General features: G+C 36.7%; 1 protein-coding gene across 4 annotated transcripts; it reads right to left on the bottom strand.

Annotated features, from left to right (window-relative positions):
* Window positions 1-291: 291 nt before the first annotated feature.
* Window positions 292-18,839, bottom strand: map3k14a (mitogen-activated protein kinase kinase kinase 14a). 4 transcript variants are annotated; one of them, XM_051887439.1, is made up of 16 exons: window positions 18,625-18,839; window positions 10,929-11,178; window positions 10,790-10,829; window positions 10,500-10,695; window positions 8,836-9,159; window positions 7,280-7,414; window positions 7,046-7,175; window positions 6,768-6,896; window positions 4,240-4,338; window positions 3,991-4,148; window positions 3,716-3,866; window positions 3,287-3,631; window positions 2,739-2,848; window positions 1,457-1,589; window positions 1,059-1,159; window positions 292-944 (listed from the first exon to the last, which is right to left on the bottom strand). In XM_051887439.1, the coding sequence occupies exons 2-16, from the start codon at window positions 11,167-11,169 to the stop codon at window positions 726-728; spliced, it is 2,511 nt and encodes an 836-aa protein (XP_051743399.1). In that variant the 5' UTR covers window positions 11,170-11,178; window positions 18,625-18,839; the 3' UTR covers window positions 292-725. The 4 variants fall into 4 exon arrangements, with proteins under 4 accessions (XP_051743399.1, XP_051743400.1, XP_051743401.1 ...); XM_051887440.1 differs by lacking the exon at window positions 18,625-18,839 and adding an exon at window positions 13,078-13,223; XM_051887441.1 differs by lacking the exon at window positions 18,625-18,839 and adding an exon at window positions 12,896-13,083.
* Window positions 18,840-19,925: the final 1,086 nt, after the last annotated feature.

The following is a 19,925-nucleotide window of genomic DNA, read 5'->3' as shown; positions in this document are numbered from 1 at the left end:
GTCGCTTATCTATATAAATAATGTATCAGTGGTTTAAGTTGAAGTACTAAAATTACTAGAACTGAAGTAAAAAGGAAGAATTATTACAAAAACAAACTAATAAAAATAGAAAAAAAGCACAGCAAAATAAAAGTTAAAACTGCAATATAAGCTAGTAATACTAAAATAACACTGCTGTAATGTGGATCTGACTAGTTTTACTTCTGACATTTGATTGACTTTTAAATGATCAATAAGATTATCCATAAAATTAACGCTTACAAGCACAACAATACTGAACACTACTATCAATCATGGATAATTGAGACAAGTTTTTATTGAATTCTTATTGGAATCTTTAAAATACAAGATAAAACATTCTTAGCAAGGAGATCAGTGATTATTTCAAATACTGATGTGCATATTTATGTCCCACAGCTCAACCATACTGACAGTGTAAATTAATTCATAAGTGCTTAGGGTTTAAGGCATATACTTGATTGACTAAAGGCCTTAAAATCTTGCCATTAATCATGAAAAGACTCCATGAAGTCCCATGATGATCTTCACAGCACAGCACAAAAAATACCTACAGAGTCGGTTAAAACTACTTCAAAATAGTAAGAATGTAAACCAATAATATGACAATGGCTCAAAGTTAGATAGATGAGATTCACGAAAGCAAATTCAGCCTAAATTCAATGCAAAACAGAAAGCTTGACAGAAACTGATTGTGGATGGAGAGATCAGTCTCTAGTCTCCAGCACCCCCTCCCTGATCCTCCAGCTCCACTGTAGTTTGCAGTCAGGGGTGAGGGTGCAGCAGGGCTTGTGTCCGTACTGATGATAGTGGCAGGAGTCAGGGGCAGGCACACAACGCAGAAACAGGCTGTTCTCCAGGACCTCTTTGTCATGGGGCACCATGCAACCATCCTCTGTTTGCAGACTGAACACGTTCTCTGAGATCTGCCCGAGAGAGAAGATATTATTCTCTGGCAAACACAAAGAGTAATGCAGAAAAAAATGTGTTCTGCATAAACACACTATACACACACACACACACACACACACACAGTTTACCTGATCGCTGATTCCTCTTGCGATGTGGCCTACTTTCACCCTGGGCGTCTCCCGGATATGAAAACATTTCCCATCGAAGTCCCTGATATAAACATCCACCCCTGAAGAAACAAAGAACAGATGTGAGCATGGCACAAATAACCATGATGAATGTCATCTAAAAATATCGCACCAACGGCATGTGTGAATGTTCTTGTCGCTTCACTATTATGTGCCAATATGTGACAAAAAAAAAAAAGTTTGATTAAATGGAACTATACTGTTATATGGAACATGTGCATTAGGCCTAGACCTGCTGTTGTTAATAATATTAATTAAACTGCTGCTGATTTACTGATTTAATTTTAAGTTTTGGACCAGTAACATTTCTCTGATGTAATCAGGATTTGTTCACACACCCTCAAAGCAGCGGGGCGGAGGTTGATGCGTGGGGGAGAGCCAGTCCCTGCTGAAGCTCTGGATATCTTGACTGTTGTAAGAAAACACGCCTGAGCTGTCATCATCACCAGCGACTGACCAACGTCCTGAATCCTGGAGAAAAAAAAAAAAAGAAAAGGGAAACCCTTTGAATTTCAGTTAAGTTATAATTGCTCAGATGCTCCACTAGCAACCAACAGCTGAGAGTTGTCAGGAAGTGTGGTCTTAACCATCACTCTTAATAACCTTTTAATGTACTGTATTTACTATCCACTAGGGGTTGCACCAACTAAGGGTTAGTTCACCCACAAATGATATTTCTGTCATTAATTACTCACCCCCATGTCGTTTCACACCCTTAAGACCTTCGTTCATCTTCAGAACACAAATTAAGATATTTTTGATAAAATCCAAGAGGTTTTTTTAATCCGCAATAGAAAGTAATGTAATTACTGTCATTCAAGGTCCAGAAAAGTAGTAGACATTGTTAAATAGTCAACATGACTACAGTGGTTCAACCTTATTGTTATGAAGTAACGAGAATACTTTTTGTGCACAAAAACAAAACAAAAATAACGACTTTATTCAACAATATCTTCTCTTCAGCGCTTCATAACATTAAGGTTGAACCACTGTAGTCACGTTGACTATTTTAACGATGCCTTTAATACTTTTCTGGACCTTGAATGTGGTAATTACGTTGCTTTCTATGGGGGATAAAAAACCTCTTGGATTTCATCAAAAATGTCTTAATTTGTGTTTTCCGAAGATGAACGAAGGTCTTACAGGTTTGGAACGACTTGAGGATGAGTACCTAATGACAGACATTTCATTTTTGGGTGAACTAACCCTTTAATGCTCTGCCATGACGCTTTAAGCTTGACGTCGCCTAGTTGCTGATCATTTATCTGTATCTGATTTAGAACAAGCAGAAATCTGTGAGAAATATAATGCCCCATAGACAAAAAAAACTGATCAAAATAAGCTGTTATGTAGGAGCAGTAGCCTTGTGGGCAGCGCTGTGTCATATGCCATAGCTGTGCACAAGGCAACCTGCGTCCGAGTCTCAGCTTATGGTTCAGGCTTATTTGTTCATTAATGACATAATCAGTGACTAGTCAATGTCGACTCGATTTATAATCACATAAATGTCGACTTTAAAAAATCTAGTCGTACAACCCTTATTATACATGAATTAGGTTAGAAGGAATTACAGGATGCCTCATATCCAGCATTCTGAACTTGATGCCTGGGTTTGTTTACCTTCTTGTCCCCGTATTCTCTAGTGGAGAGGCAGTCGCTACTGATACAAGAGAGCAGCTGCTCCTGTATCTCAGCAGAATGAGGATGGGAGAGACTACTCAGGAATAAATCTGCAGAGAGAGCAAGAGAACAAACTCAACGTTACAATTATAATCTGCAATTCTACGGTTCAGAATGAATATTAACAAGCAGCTTGTTTCTATCGACATATTTTTGGGATATCGCACAAAAAAAAAAACCCACTGGAGATGCCAAGATGCAAATGAAATATCCAAAATGCACATAAAATGTATATGTTCTTTTGAGGTGGATGCATTTTAATTTGTTAAAAGACATGTGGATGAACTACTTAAGGAACACATTTATGGAATAAAATACTAGATGCACGTCAAAAAAAAATGTTATGGTCATTCTGAAACTGCAAGTAATTTATTATACACTACCGTTCAAACATTTGGGGTTTGTACAATTTTTTTCAAAGTTCTTTTATGCTCACCAAGTCTGCATTCATTTGAATATCACATGATCGGATGTGATGGGCTGCTCACCTTTCTCCAGTCTTCGCATCTCTTGTTCTGGCTTGGTTTTATAGATGATTTGCGGCTCAGTTGAAGTGGCTTGAATGTGGAGCAGTGACTTTGGTGGAGAGTGGTCATCGTTTCTTGTCTCTTCTATGTGTTTCCACTGTTTTCCCTTTTGTGGTTTGTCATCAGGTTCCCCATCACCCTCTTTCCTCTTCTGCTCTGAGCTCATCCACTGTAGCTTAGAGTTATGAGAGGATGCGGTGTGGTGGGATGTGGTGGGTGTGGCTGAATGGGCGGGGCCTGCTTTCTCTGGCTTCCCCAGTGGCTTCATATAGGTTCCTCCTCTTGCGGGACTGCGAAGTCCCCCGACTGCAAATAAATGGATGACATTTTTAATTGTGTAATATTTAATATTAAGACATTTGTATGTGTTGCATGCTTCTTTATTAGTACCTTCTTTAAGTGCTTTAGCAGTTTTAACAGCAAGTCCTTTGGCAGAAGCTCGTTTGATCGGATCTTTCTGTAGTCCTGCTTTTATGACGTCAGCTGTATTGGAACTGCAGTCAGATGGGATTTCCCTCAGTGGCGGAGGCTCTGTTGCTATCTGTCAGCGTGCAAACACAAACAATATTTCTTAAGCGTTTAGTGAAGGCAAATCAACATTAAAATTAAATGTGACTTTGAAAGTGGGAGGGCCTTATTTGGCTTCATTTCCAATCATAGCTTACCTTGAGGTAGAGTGGACGGTAATAGTAGCGGGTCCATGGATGACAGCCATTGAGCATGTGCAGAAGCATACAGCAGCTGCTCCAGATGTCTGCTTTTGAAGAGCGGGGCTCATTGAGCACCACCTCAGGTGCCATATGAGTCTCTGTGCCTTTCAGCCCTTAAACACATACCAAATTAGATGCTCAGCTCATGCATGTGTCTATATTCACTTGCAAAATGTTTCGGAGGCTATAATGAAATGTACTTACCCTGACCATCACTAAGCCCTTGTTTGTCTAATCTCTCTGAATGCCCAAAGTCACATAGGAATGCATCTTTCCCATCTTCTGACAGCAAAATGTTATCCGCTGAAAATAAAACACAAACATGAGAACACAAAAACACAAAAAATTGACCAAAAAAAAAAATGACAGTAAATGATTTACTTTATTTATTAAGCATAACTGAATAATTACTTGGAAAAGCCCTGAGAAATACTTAAAAGCTAAACTACCATTCAGTAAGGCTTGAACCAGTACGAATGGGGGCCTCAAAAGAAATGCATTTTTTCAGTAAGGATACATTAAATTGATCAGAATTGACAGTAAAGACATTTATAATGTTACAATAGATTTCTATTTCAAATAAATATGGTGTTTTACTGTATTTTTTATCAAATAAATGCAGCCTTGGTGAGCATAAGAGTGGTGACCAGCACCCACTTTTGATTCATTTTAATTGGGAGTTTAAGATCATCCTCAAGAGTGTCTTGATGCATCACAATGATTAAAAATTGATTGATAAAATTATCATACTTTGCTATTATTTCCATAACCTTTAGTACAATGACATTAAACTTTATTACTATTCAATAATTTACATGCATCTAGTTTATAGTACATTGAAATGACTTTATTAACTATTGGTAAGATTTCAGAATGGGAGCAGTACCTATCCACCTTATTTTTCAATGCAGAAGTAAGCTATTTTCTGTGAATGTGCGAGACGTCTGATTCATTAGCCGACTAAAAAAAGCGTAGTAAATGGTCAAACTATTTCTCCTACAAACCAGTGTGTTTATAATTATGACCATACATTAAAATAATATGGTAAGAAATACCAGTTTGCAATATCAAGCAGCATAACGAGCTGTTTTGTAAATAACTGGAAGCAGATGACAGCAGAATTCGATTTACACACCCACTTTTACATGAAAAATAAGGTGATGCAGTAACCTAAAATTAGAGGCAGAGCAACTTTTCTATTGCAACACTGTTGAATTGTGTACAGGAAGACCAGCAATGTGTATTTAGAAAATAGATATGTTTTCCAATGTGTTCCCATAAGTCTCTCTAGAAGTGGTGATTGGCCGGTTCCAGGAAAAGTTAAAATTGGAATATGGCAGACTTTCGGTTTCTAAATTGCAAACCACTACTTGTTGACTGAAGAAAATAATAGACAAGATTGAAACGCTGATAATCAACTGCAGAATATTTGGACAGCAGATGGCGCTGTAGATGTCAGATAAGAAAGGTTTGTTTTACTGTTTGCTTGAACTGAACTGCCCTTTATCAATTTGAATGGATTATAATGACATAAAGCTGCTCATTTAATCTCCTGTGTCCTTCTGCTTTATATATGGTCACTTCTTCAGTCAGTGTCTTGTTTCTTTCTACTTGATCTCAACCCCCCCTCATCTGAACCACATGAGTCATGCTGTGGGAAATTCCCAGCCCCGGGTTGCTCACAATGTTCTCTGATCTCTCTCTCTCTCTCTTTCTCTTTCTCTCTCTCTCTCACCACAGGTGCTGTTTGTTTCACCCCATTTTACGGAAAAACAACTAAACCCAGCCACAAACACAATATTAGAATCAACTTCTTCACCTGGATATATGTAATTCTTCAGATATGGCTTTATGACAGTTTGTTTGAAAATGTGTTTCTTACAGCATTTTCTGAGGAACATACCAGAACCATTTTATTGCTCATATACTGCTCTTTTATAGCTCAGGAGGCTTGAAGTCCATCAGTTATGGTTCTTTTCAATGTTATGTCATTTTATTTTGTATTGTTATTTTTTATGTACTATTAAAGTATTTATTTATTAACATTCAATCATTCATATATTTTCAGTTTTCATTTCAGTTTTAGTAATTGTATTATGTGCTTTTGTCATTTTTATTAGTTTTATTAGTTCTTTATTAGGTTTAACAACACTGGTTCACTTGTATATCAACTTTGTCTGAGATGTATCTCCTAAAATTTACATTGAGGTAACTGTTGAAGAACTGACATTTGATTTTGGAAAGAAGTTATAAGAAACTAGTTCATATTGAGATATCTGACTTTTACATGCAGACTTTTGGTATCTTGGCAAATCTGAACACGCATGTTAGATTTTCCACAGGGTCATTTTACTCAGGAAAAAAATCTTTGAAGTAGGACACACAAGCACAAGTATCAATTTCTTCTCCATTTAATCACAACTGCTGTCTAGAAGAAACAATTGTGATATTAAGGACATCTCACTTGTGATTTTCATTTCTTTATGCGGTTTCCAAAGAACTGTGAATCCACTGAAGGAAGTGAGATTAAAAAAGGGATGTCCATTTTCCACATAACTTGAAGAGGTGTTAATGTTAAATGTCATCTTTCCACATAAATTAAACGGAGATAGTCTGGTTTCGTGAAAAGAGCTTTAGACTTGTTTATAAGACTCCACCTAGTTTCCACTTTTATCAACCAATCAAATCCTTCAGAGGCCTTTTTAGCAATCCAGCCTACATTCTGCACGTACCTTTGATGTCCAGGTGAAGGATCTGCTTCTTATGTATGTAGTTTAGCGCCCCCAGTACTTGCTGAAGGTAGTGCAGGGACAGATCCTCTGGCAAGCGGCCTCGTTCCTCCACCAGCTGTCCTAGAGAACCTGTAAGAGTGTGCAAACAGAGCGGATCAAACTTTCCATCTCTCCATTAGAGACTTCCTTAGTGCAGAACACCAGATATGCCAAATAATGAACTAAGAAATGGATGAGGGAATAAAGAGGTTGTGCGTTGTGTGTCTATGAGTTCTTACTGGATTTGAGGTCCATGAAGAGGATGATGGACAGACCTTCACGCACCACTCCAAAAAGGTCTACCACATGAGGAGACTGCAGGGCACTCCACGAGCCCACCTCCTCACTGCTGAAACTCTCCAACGGCACCTGAAACACACGATCAGTGGATCAATGGAAAACAACTTGCATTTAAATATCAGCAGTGCCATCTGCCAGAAGAATAAGCTGGACACAAAGGAGGTCACAAATACCTTTTTGGCGGCACACATGAACCCGGTGCCTTTGTCTTTGATGCTGTAGACTTCTCCGAAGGAGCCCTGCTTGAGAAATCGACAGCGTTCATACTCCCGTCCCTCTCTGTACTCATAATTCACAGGTTGTAGCCCCTAAAAAAAAAACGACACAATGATGTTATGAATGCTGAACAGTGCTCCAGCCATGCTACAGTATATATGGCTATAATATTTGCTGTCATCTAACATTCACTTAAAGTTAATCTTTAAAACACAAATAATGTAATAACACTGTTAAATCTCAAAATGAATAGTGTACATTATAATGTTGTGATTCCTAAATTGACTTTTATTTTTTATTTATTTAGACAAAACAGTATGGAATTTTAATATTTGACATCTACTGGTTATCCTAACATTCAAACGTTTGGGCTTGGTAAGATTTTTTTTGTTTTTGAAAGAAGCCAAGGCTGCATGTGTTTGATCACAAATACAGTAGAAAACAGTAATATTGTGATTGTTAAATATTAGTACAATTTAAATTTGTCTTCTATTTGAATATATTTTAAAATGTAATTTATTCCAGTGATGTCAAAGCTGAATTTTCAGCATCATTAATCCAGTCTTCAGTGTCACATGATCCTTCAGAAATGCTCAAGAAGTATTTCTGATTATTATTAATGTTGAAAACAGTTGTGCTGCTTAATATGTTTGTGGAAACAGTGATAATGTTTTTCAGGATTCTTTGATGAACAGCAAGTTCAAAAGAACAGCATTTATTAATTGAAATAGAAATCTTTTGTAACATTTTAAAAGTTTTGATGATCAATTTAATGCATCCTTGCTAAATAAAAGTATTGATTTCTTTAAAAAATGTGAATGGTAGTTAATTTCTTGAAAATATAAATTGGAATTTTTATCCAATTCTTTCATAATATACTGTACCTTATAATGTTGTAATGCCTACATTTACTTAATAAACTACAACTATTTATTTTAGTGTTTTCTTAAATCATTTAAATGTATGATTTTGTACAACCATGCTTCAATATTGATGCATACCTAACTGATGCATCTTCATTGCATAATTAAACGGTTCAACAGAATTACTGAAAATGTCCAGAATTTCTAAATGTCATATTAGAGCACATGACTAGCACAGTAAGTGTGTGAAGACGTTTTTTTGCTGTTTGCTTATTTCTCTTTGTAAAGGAAACTCCCTAAGCAGAACTAGGCTGGTGAGGTAAACATGAAACCCGGCTGAATGCAAGAAAAACAGGAAATCGACGACCGCAAGTCAACTTCTGGCTATGTGTACACATGCAGGCAAGTTTGTGTTTCTCACTCTCTCTCTCTTCCTCTCTGTATTAGTATGCTTATGTTGTCTTTATCTGTATTGTCTTTCTAAAGGTGTCGGGTTGTGTGTGCTTGTATGACTTTTAGGCTGTGTACTTGTATGTAAATTTGTATCTTAGCGTGCAAGAGAACCCATCTATGCACTTTCGGTATGAGTTCATCCATGTGTCAATTTCACATGTCAATTGCCTCATGTTTTAATTGCCATTTAAAATCACCTCTTTAAACAGGATCCCTTCGTTCTTGTCGCTCTCCTCTCTTTCGTCCTCATCTCTCTCCCTCTCCTCTCTCAGCACGTCTTTGACAAAGCTATATGCAAAGCAGGGATCTTCAGTTGTAACGTAGTCCCTCAAGGCTGTAACAGCCAGAAATTCGATCTCACTTCTCAGTGGAGACTTCAGCTCTTGACTTTCTTGAGCATAGCTCTGGCAAGAGGATTCCCACTGATAGGAGTACGACGGACCCTCTGTTTCCTGCACAGACACCCTCTCTGTGCTGAGGCCGCTGCTGCTGATGCTGCTGATGCACACTGGGTCTGTAACCTGAACCAAGAGGACACAACAAAGGTGACTGGACTGGATTAGAGAGAAAGACACTTGAAAGCTGTATAAAATCAAAAATCTGTTTGGGTCTGTAAAGGTGTCCCTTAGATTAAGTGATTCAAGCTTCTAGGGAGAGCTAAAGACAAAACATGACTCAATGCTTAGCTAATCACTGGATTTCCTCTGGGACATGACAAACCAACAGCTGAGACAAGAGTCTTAAATAGTCTTAAATTAAATCAAAAGACTTTATATACATTCAGTTCCATAACATAGTGAGCTTCCTGCCTAGAAGAACTATGCTGATAAGATACAGAGAAAATTCTGCTGTGAAAATTTGCATCCAAAAGTGATGAAGAAAGAAATAACCATTTTTAATTCACTACAGACAAGTAAGAAGGTTAATAAAAATGCACTAATTTAATCAATATTAGGTTATTATCTTTATAGTGTTTATTAGTTTCAAGCTGTTGTTTTAGCAACTGCTAATAATCTGCTAATGTCAGATTCTGCTAGATTAATTTGCTTAGTGCATCAACAAGCCCATTTACACCAAGAACGAAATATAAATATAACTTTAACTATATTAGTGTCCACACCAACAGACAACAACGATTTGTTTTATTATAATTGCACACAGCAGTTATGTCGTCTGCTGCTTTAAGTGCACAAGCTTTTTCTGATTGGCTGTCAGTGTTTTTATTGTTCATCTGCTGGAAACAAAATAGTTCTGAAAGGAATTCCAATGATATCTTTCATCTGTGTCATTATTGTTATTGTTACAGTTGTGTTATGGACTTCTCCATAAAAAAAATTGCTTCTTAAAGGGATAGTTCGCCCAAAAATGAAAATTCAGTCATCATTTGCTCACCCTCAAGTTGTTCCAAACCTGAATGAGTTTCTTTCTTCTGCTGAACACAAAAGAAGATATTTTGAAAAATATGGGTAACCAAACAGTTGATGGACCCCATTGACTTCCATAGTCAATAATACTATGGAAGTCAATGGGGCCCATCAACTGTTTGGTTTCCAACATTCTTTAAATTATCTTCTTTTGTGTTCAGCAGAAATTCATTCAGATTTGCAACAACTTGAGGGTGAGCAAATGATGACTGAATTTTCATTTTTGGGCGAACTATCCCTTTAAGAAGCAAATAGATTTGCAAATGCGTGCAAATGCTTTCTTTGCACGCTGTGGATTATCTAGACAGCACACTAGGATTTGTAACAAATCTGTTGTATATATCTTTAATTAAATTCAACCTAATATTTGAATATTATACCCTTCCCTCCCCTCAGCTCTATGATAATTACACTAATTACAGGTAATTCAGTCTAACCTGAATGAGCGATGATGAGAGGCACCCGCCGCTGTCCTGCTCCTGCACACCGGTGACTCCCACGAACTCGCGGGATCTGCTGTCCTTCTCGTCCTGTCTCCGCCGCTGTCTCTTACGACGTTTCCTTTTGGACCGACTGCGAGAGACGGAGCCAACAGGCGATATGGAGGAGATAACACGTGGTCCATTTTTGTGGCTGAAAATATATTTAAGTTGTAGTGATATATTAATTCCTGGTATTAAAAGAAAACATAATGAAATACGTGTTTGTGTGACAGTCACTTTTTTACCTGCCATTGGGGCAGAACTCCTGCGAATCCTGGGACTCACCTAAGAAAAAAGAGAAACAATTCAGCCCAAATATATTTGGAAATATTATCATCAGAAATTATCGTCTCGTTGTTTCTGTCTCTTTAAATCAGTACTTACACTCTGCCTGTGCGATGATCGATTGTTTCTCTGTCCCGTGTCTCCACTCATGTTTGGCAGTGCCATGATTCATGACATAACGAAAGTAGTTGTATTTCAACGGATCCATTTTGTCCAGCTCTCCTCCTTTGCTCTCTGTGTGAGAGGCTGGGTTCGAGCTGAGGCAGTTGAGAGTTTTGCTATCACTTTGATCCATGTGGGAGAACGGGACAGTGGAGTTCCAAATTCTATGGGACATCATCTTGAAATTCTACGAAACAAGAAAGAGATCAATAAATCAATTCAGTCTCATATTGCTCAGTAACATTAAATGTGTATCACTAAACCTCATGGCTCTTAAATAGGTTCCCTCATTCTCTTTTTGTCTCACGCACACACATAGCAAGATCATAACTGCTCCGTGGAAAAAGATCCCACACACCTGGCCTTCACGAACGCTAACTGGCAGGGAAGGGTATTTTCTTTCAGGTAAAACAAGGTAATATATATTCATTTAGTCTTCATTCTAACAGTGATCGGTCACAAAGCCTGAACTTTGTACCTGCTGAAGGCGACAGAGGACACTGCTCTAAGTATTTTCAGTGAACACAAAGACTCTATTCTTCACTTTAACACTTCCTGCTCCTCTAGGTTGATCTGTGGAACAGGAGGAGCTGCTGAGGGCGTAACATGAGCTTTCTGCTTATCAAAATGGAGGAGTGGTCTGTGCAGCTCACACCACTGCTGTGGTGTTTTGACACTGTTTGACAGGATGATGTACAACCCACATTTAAACAAGCTAACTAGTTATAATCGGACTATAAGACTCATTTTGGTATTGAAAAAGTCCTAATTTAGAACAATATATCAGAGCTTTATCTCTTGATGATGAATTACAGAAGTAAGCTAGCTTGTTATCATAAACCTAACGTCAGTGACTATTTCTCACTACTTCATTGCGGGTATATGTGGGAGGTATCAAGACAATCTTTTTCCTTGTTTGATTGGTCTATGATAAGTTTTCAAATGCAGAAGGTGTGGTTCTGTTTTTTCTTCAACTTCCTCATTGTTTGGAAATACAGTAAAGCTTTTTTCAGTGGCGCTTGTGTAAGTAATATTAATCATGCCTTGCCTTAAGTATTAATCTTTGGTATGCATCTTGCCTATGGACAGTAAAGATGCCTCAGAACACCTTAGCAACAAGTTAAAACCAGTCAGAGCACTTTAGGAACTGCGTAGTTAGTAACAAGATAAAACCGCTCAAATCACCTAAGCATCTGAATATCAACAAACTAAAACTACTCAAAAGAAACACTCTAGCAACAAGCTAAAACAGCCCAGAACACCTTTGCAACCGCACAGTAACACTCTGGCAACCACCCACAGCACTCTTGCATTGTGGCAGCAAGTTCTGCAAGCAGAAACCACATTTTCATAAGAAAATCTTATTACTGTGCAGTCATTTAGCTAAGTAATTTAACATTTATAAAATTAGTCAAACGTGCAAATAAATTTCATTTTCGAAATAATTATTCCTAAAAGCGTTTAATGATATGAATACACTAACAATTAGGTCATTTTCTTCTGTTCAGCTGGAAAGATCTTCACAGCCTGAAGAAACATTTGCAAGGTCTCAGGCAGTTGCAGCATGTTGCATCAGTGCGCCTTTACATGACCCCAGTTAATCTGTCCCACACTCTCCCTTTCCCACTCTCTCTCTCTCAGTCTCTCTGCAGTTTTTATACCTCTAAACTAAGAGAAAACAGGCCTCCATCTAAAACCAACGTCATCCATGTAGATGCTGCCAACGGCTTATTGGCTGCAAGGAGCTGAATCCTCCATTTTGATAGCTAATGGAGAAGCTGTTACATCACCAAAATGACTTCAGAGAGCACTCACAGCACTGTGGGAAGATAAAATTCATCCTATAGCATTTCAAACACGAGCAATGAAAAATATGTTGCAACAAAGTCATGCAGTCAAATAACCTGTAGTTCCTCAAATGTTCCTCACAACACGTCCAGTTACACCCAGCATGATCACATGAGACCCCAGCAGAGAATGACAGTCCTTTTCATTACAATATAGTCATCTGCATCTTCAATGATGATTAGCAAATAGTATCACATTTTAATCTTAAAAAGCAAAAGAGAGAGAGAAGATGACATACCGCTTTTTAAATGCAGCTTCAAATGCAGAGAGCAAAGCATGAGAACTCGTTTACTAACACTATCACAGGCGGTCCCTCCTCTCTCTCTCTCTCTCTCTCTCTCTCTCTCTCTCTCCATTAGTCAGTGTTCACCTCTGACGATTGATCCCGCTGGCTGCCTGCCATGTCGAGAGCGACTGCGCTCTGATTGGACGGGGCTGATTTACGGGAAATCCATCTCCATTTCCCCTGCCTGCGCTCCCTCCTCCTCCTCCTCAGGCAGCAGTCAGGCTCTCAGTAATCTGCCTGAAAGACTCTCGTTCTTTAACTGTCTCTTGTCCTCATATAATGCATTTATTTGTCACCTTATATCTATCTTTTTTGGCATTTATCATCTTAAAAGGGACAGTTCACCCTAAAATGTTTTACTCATAGTGATGTCGTTCTAAACCTGTATGACTTTCTTTCTTCTGTCGAACATAAAATAAGATATTCTGAGAAACCAACATTCTTTAAAATATCTTCTTTTGTGTTCCACAGATCAAAGAAAGTCAGGTTTGGAACAACGTGAGGGTGAGTAAATGACTGAATGAACTATTGGTGTTTTACCCAGTTCTCTCTTGTGAGAAGGCAGATATCACTCAAACAAATATCAACAGCTTGTGATCTTTGAAATGTCCAATTTGAATGTAGAGGTGTTGAAGAGATCCTTGTGATGCACAAATTCAAACTGAGAAAGGTCAGATCCTGCTCATCTACTGTAACCCCACAATAGACCCTTTTCACAGACTTTGATGACGCATTTCCATAGCATATATCTATCAACGTTTTTCATATTTTCATTTTAAAAAAAAAAGGTTTTTATGAATGTTTTTGAAAAATACATTCATAACAATACATTGTATTTATTTACTTTGACGTTAACTGACAGAAAACTAGTTAACGCTGCTGTGTAAGTGTTTCTAATACGTCTGAGGGAGTGACGGCAAATTTGACATCTTTCTCTCTTCTAACCAACGTCAGAATCTCTCAATATTATTATGGTTAAGTCATAGAAACACTATTGTCATTTTTTTTTTCTTTTGCAATTGCAGCCAATAGAACGTAAAAATTATATTTGTTGTAGTTTCCATTCACCACAATAGAAGTTTACCCAATTATGACGACTTCCACTTCAAAGAACCCTGGAAATGTGAAAAATTCTATTCACTGATATCAAGTCCATCATTTGTCGTTGGATTTCCATATCTGACCCTACATCAAAAATGCTGCACGCCAGTGTAATAGCCTAGTCAACATACAAAGCTGTACAAGACTAAAGCATATTTTATGCGTATGCTTTTGTATGCATACAGTGTATGACGTAACTTTTGTCATCAGCATAGTACGCACATATTATACAGTACGCACGCAGCCATATTTCTAATTATGTATGCTTACCTTGAACATGTGGCTTGAATTTTTTGTACAAATTAGTTTGTCCACAAGGTGGAAACACTGCCCCAGCCCATTATATCGCAATAAAAAAGAAACGGAGGAGACAAAACAACCACAAACTACTGGAGACAACAATAAATGCTCATGCTAATGACCCCTTGTGTAAGGTGGGTTAAGAGATACCCACAATTTTAAGTTTAAACAAGTATAGAGACATTTTTATCGGTCATAACTTCTGGAGAAAAATAGCGCAGAAACTGGACAATGATGAAACGTTCAAGTGTGTATGTGTTGTCAAAACTGAAGTATACTTTGGGCTTTAGATGACAAAGAAGTTATCCAATTATTAGTGTTGCTGATGGTAGAGAAAAAGAAGCACACGATTCTCACAAAAATTATATGATAATAAAAACACAGAGAGCAAACTAGCAGCTAAAAAAAAATTGTCCCTAAATGACTTCTGACTAACATCTTTTTTGTTTTTTTTGTAACCGGTTTGACTGCTTAACTGAATAGTCTTTAAATTAGACATAACCTTGTCAGCAGAAAAGTATGACAACAACACAATACCTGCATATTTAAACAACCTCATTCCATTACAGATCACTATTTTCACTTTGAAGGAACATTTTTATGCACTACTGATCAAAAGTCAGTAAGAGTTTTGGTAGCACTTTACTTGGAAAAAAAAATATATATATATATATTTCAAGTAACACTATTATTCAGCAAGGATGCATTAAATGGATCAAATGTGAGAGTAAAGACATTTATAATTATACAAAGGATTTCTATTTCAAATAAAATGCTGTTCTTCTATTCTTTCTACATCAAAGAATTTAGAAAAAAATAACTGTTTTCAACATTATAAGAAGAATGTTTATTGCTTTGCCACCACAGGAATAAACTACATTTTAAAATATATAAAAACAGAAAACAATTATTTTAAATTGTAATAATATATCATAATAGTACTGTTTTTACTGTATTTTTTTTATCAAATAAATGCAGCATTGATGAGAATAAGACACTTTCCTTCAAAAACCTTCCAACCAACCCCAAAATTTTTAATGACTGTGTATATCTTACTAATATCTGCATAATAGTCACACATCTATCCGTTATTCAAAGCCACAGAAAGTGAGAAAACATAACTAGCAAAGAAAATTTCACACTGCAAACATTTGTCACAGTCAATTGTGTTCAGGCTACTACAGAACTGGGAGTTAAGCCACACCTTGAATTTGTCATTTCTAATTAACAGTTCAGGGAAATGGTGCGGTTTGGCTTGTAACAGACAAAAACTCGTTATCTTTTCTGTTAACTGCTAATTTTTCATCAACGCGTCAAAACTCACAGCCTGTAATTATCAACCGGTTAAAAGTAAACACGCAGGTTTTGCGTTTTTTTTTTTTTTTTTTAATGTTGAATGCTTTTTGCAGAAGTGAGAGCACAGAGAGACAAGCAGATGAGGAAGAAAACAAAAAATGACAGACAGTGGATTCAGCGGGCCATGGCATACGGAAGTGTGGATGTTTCGGGCAGCTCAAAAAGGAACAGTGTGGTATCGAGGCCAGGGACGGGGCCGAGAAGGAAAACACACATGCTAAGAGCTATAATGACAGCCTTTTACCACTGAAGTCTGTGACAAAACAAATCGGTTTAACCAACGGGAATGTCCACTTCACAATGACTATGTGTTTGAAAGACCAGTCATTAACTGTAGTGTACTTGCTTCCTGCAAGCCAATTACCTTTAGGTCCTTTTAGTCTTTATCACTAAAACTTTTCACTTTACACATTCAAAAATAAGATAGATGGAAGCATGAAAATCAAAAAATAAGTCTTTCAATATGGTGAAAATATTAACTAATAAATATCACAATACTTCCTCACTCAATGAATCACAGTAGATTAAGACATTCAATTTTGTAATTACAAGTTTTCTGAAATACCATGTTTAAATATGCAAATGAGGAATTATCTAATTGTATATACAAAAATTTGCGCAACATGAAAAAATGAAAATGAACATGAAATGAACATGAACATGAAAAAATTCTTGTTTCATTTTGTCAACATATTAGATATCTCATAATAGAGGTGTTTACAGAGGAGATTTCTTTTTATCACTCCATAAATTAGAAAATACTGTCAAGCAGCCAGAAAGAGTTTTTAGGAATACAATTTTACATATAACAGGCAAATTACCCTTATGGAAAGAAAATATATTTCCCTATATATGAATGATCAATATATTACATAATTTAACAGTATATTTGAAAATATACAGAAAAGTATATTGCGTAAATATATTACAATATATTGAATAATACATAAGGAATTGCCGCTTTTCATATGTTGAAAAATATGTGATAATATATTTACTAATATATCATAATGTATGTAATTTTATATTCAGTAATATACTTCATATTATATAGATTTATATGTGATCAGATACTGCATGCATAATATGTTGCAGATATATTCACTTATGCAGTATAAACACTGTATATGGTAAAATATATTATGTAACACATTTCTTATATTTTATAATAATTGACATTTTAAATGTTCCATATTTTCAAGTTAGTTAACAAAAGCACACCTGCATGTACTAAAGTTTCTAACAAAGAGACTATCTCTGTGCTATAGCATGCACAGCCGTTACTTTTTAAATAAAGTTATTATAGTCTTAATAATGTGCTCAGCCAATCATAAACCTAACCACAGGCTCTACTCTTCAGCACAATGGTAACCCCAAAAACTCACACATACCAGAAAACCTTTTAAATTGCAAAATAATACAACTTTAAACACTAACAGATCTCCCTCTATATCAATATTGAGCAAAACACAGGAAATAGCGCTTCATTTTAACATCTACTCTCCTTTAACAGTCAGAAGCAAAGCATGCTGGGAACTAGAAGTCTGTTGTAACCACTGATTGTAACTCATTCCATGAATGTGTGTATTTTCCCATATATGGAAATGTATTATGTAATATATCGCATTATATTTTGCAGTGTATTCCCATATATTTTTGTTCCGTAATAGTATATATGAACAACCTGCTCAGAAGGTATGAATAAAACTACAAAGTGCTCAGATTTCTGGTTTAGCGTATGGGGGGGGGGAAATCTGCCTTTAAAGTTGTCTATTGTAACTGAAATCTACAGATGCAAATAGATAACGTGCAATAAAAGAAACACTTAAATGTGTACTTTGGGTGTTTGCTTTCCACTAGTCTTAAAGAATACATGCTATGGAAACAAAAAGCCCAAAATCTCAAAAAAACAATGGTTTTGCCTGTAGAGTCTTGCCTTAAACACACACACACACACACACACACACACACACACACATTGAGACATTAGGTGTGACTCATCCACGCCCCCACACATGAACAGGATGCTTTTGGCCTGAGTAAGTCCTGCTCAAAAGTCTAAACTCAGGAACTGGTGGCCTGCAAGATCCAGACCTGATCAGCCCACTGCAAACAGACCCCCTGAATACCTGTCAGGGGCCCCTTTGCCACCAAGAGACACAGAATGCATAAAGGGCTGTTGCTATGAGACACTATTTCCATAGCATTACAGAAATGCTTTCATTATTAGACATTAAACACATGATAAACATTTGCACTTCTGTATGTACTGTATATGAAGAGAATATGAACTGTATGTATTACTGTAGATCCTTTTTCTCGCACACTCAAGGTAACTGTTAAAGTTGAGCAACTTAATACGTGATGTATATATTTCATGAATGTTACACATGATATGGAAAAAAAAAAAAACTTTAAATTGTCTTACATTTTACATCCAACAGATCTGTGCATGAAATTCCTCGTTTTCACAAATGAACGACTTTTTTTTTTTCAATTATCTTTATACATTTATATTAGCATTATTTTGAGAGCCTTAATGGGGATTTTCATAAGTTAAAACATTTTGAAACGATGAAAGGAAGAAGCGCTTTAACTTCCTCCTTCGCGCCGCCATTTCGCACAAATGAGGGAGAAAATCCTCCGAGACAAAATTTAGTGAATTCTGCTGTTGTGGGAATTAAAGACAGGCGTTCGTGACAGACACTATAAGGGTAATTCGGTAAAATTAAGGGGACTTACCTTAATTGAATTTAATGAGGCAGGAGAATCGTCTTGTGTCGGACGGTGTCGAACTCTTCTGATCGTTGAGACAGGAAGACTGAGGCTGCGTGTCAAAACCTAGTAAGCTGCCTACCCAGACAGCATGCTTGGGCGCTACATACGCGTTCAAGCGGCTGTCTTGATAAACAGTTCACTAGGCTTTGAGACACGGAATGTAACACACGACTGAAGATTCATATCGAAAGAGAGTTCCCTTACAGCAGCGTCGAGTTTGACGTTAAATGGCCATATTGATGTTTTTTTGTGTGTGTGTGAATTTCCGCCACAGTAGTGCGATAAAATACATTTGTACAGAACAATGCATTTGTGGAACATCCATAACATACTTTCAGCCACATTACAAGTATTATAGCCACTATACAATCATAATAAATTCAGTATCTCAAATTAAACAATGTAGAAAATATTAAACTCTCATTATTTTTTATTCATTTTAGTTTATGTATTACTTTATTATTAATAGGCTATTATTATTATTATTAATATTATTATTATTATTATTATTATTATTTGCAGAGCTACTAAGGCGTTTTTATTTTAATTATTTTGGGGTGTATGTAATGGGAAATAATGTAAATTTGACTTATCCAGTCTTGTTTCCAAATAAATCTTCAGTTTTAAGTGGTAGGCTATTTTGCCAATATTTGGTCAACAGCACCATCTGCTGGCAAATTGGCATGTAGGTACATGAATGCTTGCACCGAAGTTGCGGAAAGAAGCATCCCATGAGAGGGTGTGGGAAAAAGTTACAGAGATGAAAGCTGTACAGTTTTGAAAATGAGCCATAGTCAGACAGCCTGGGAATCCTGAGGAATGTTTTTAACTTATATCCAACTCCACATAACAATTCCATCACATTTTGAATAGAATACAGAAAATAAAAAGGACCATTTCACAAGGATTATGCAGAATTTGATCTATAATCAAGTGATGTAAGAGTCAGACCATATTATCTAATCTATTTTATATTTATTTAATTTTACATGTTTTTCATGAAAGGGGGGGTGTAATGCTATTTCATGCATTTTGACTTATTTACACTGTTAAAGAGTTGCATTCTCATGCTAAACATGGCCAAAGTTTCAAAACACGAGTTGGACGTATGACAGAGTATTTCTGTGCCAAATACACTACTTCCGGTTTTGGGCCGGGTTTCGGCTAGTTTTTTCTGAGTATAGCCTTTATCACGTAATAAAGGGCAGAATTCCTTGTATAGGCACTTCTCCCTGATAAGCGCGCACACACATCACCCAGAACAA

The sequence above is a fragment of the Ctenopharyngodon idella genome, chromosome 3 (genome assembly GCF_019924925.1).
Source record: "Ctenopharyngodon idella isolate HZGC_01 chromosome 3, HZGC01, whole genome shotgun sequence".
Classification (NCBI taxonomy): domain Eukaryota; kingdom Metazoa; phylum Chordata; class Actinopteri; order Cypriniformes; family Xenocyprididae; genus Ctenopharyngodon; species Ctenopharyngodon idella.
This window is presented reverse-complemented; position numbering and strand designations above follow the sequence as displayed.

Coding starts and splice junctions, on each gene's coding strand:
- map3k14a (XM_051887438.1), bottom strand. CDS start 12,697: ATGACGTTGGTTTTAGATGGAGGCCTGTTTTCTCTTAGTTTAGAG. Junction 10,696..10,789: donor GAGTTCTGCCCCAATGGCAG/GTAAAAAAGTGA, acceptor ATATATTTTCAG/CCACAAAAATGGACCACGTG. Junction 9,160..10,499: donor TCTCATCATCGCTCATTCAG/GTTAGACTGAAT, acceptor CTCTTGGTTCAG/GTTACAGACCCAGTGTGCAT.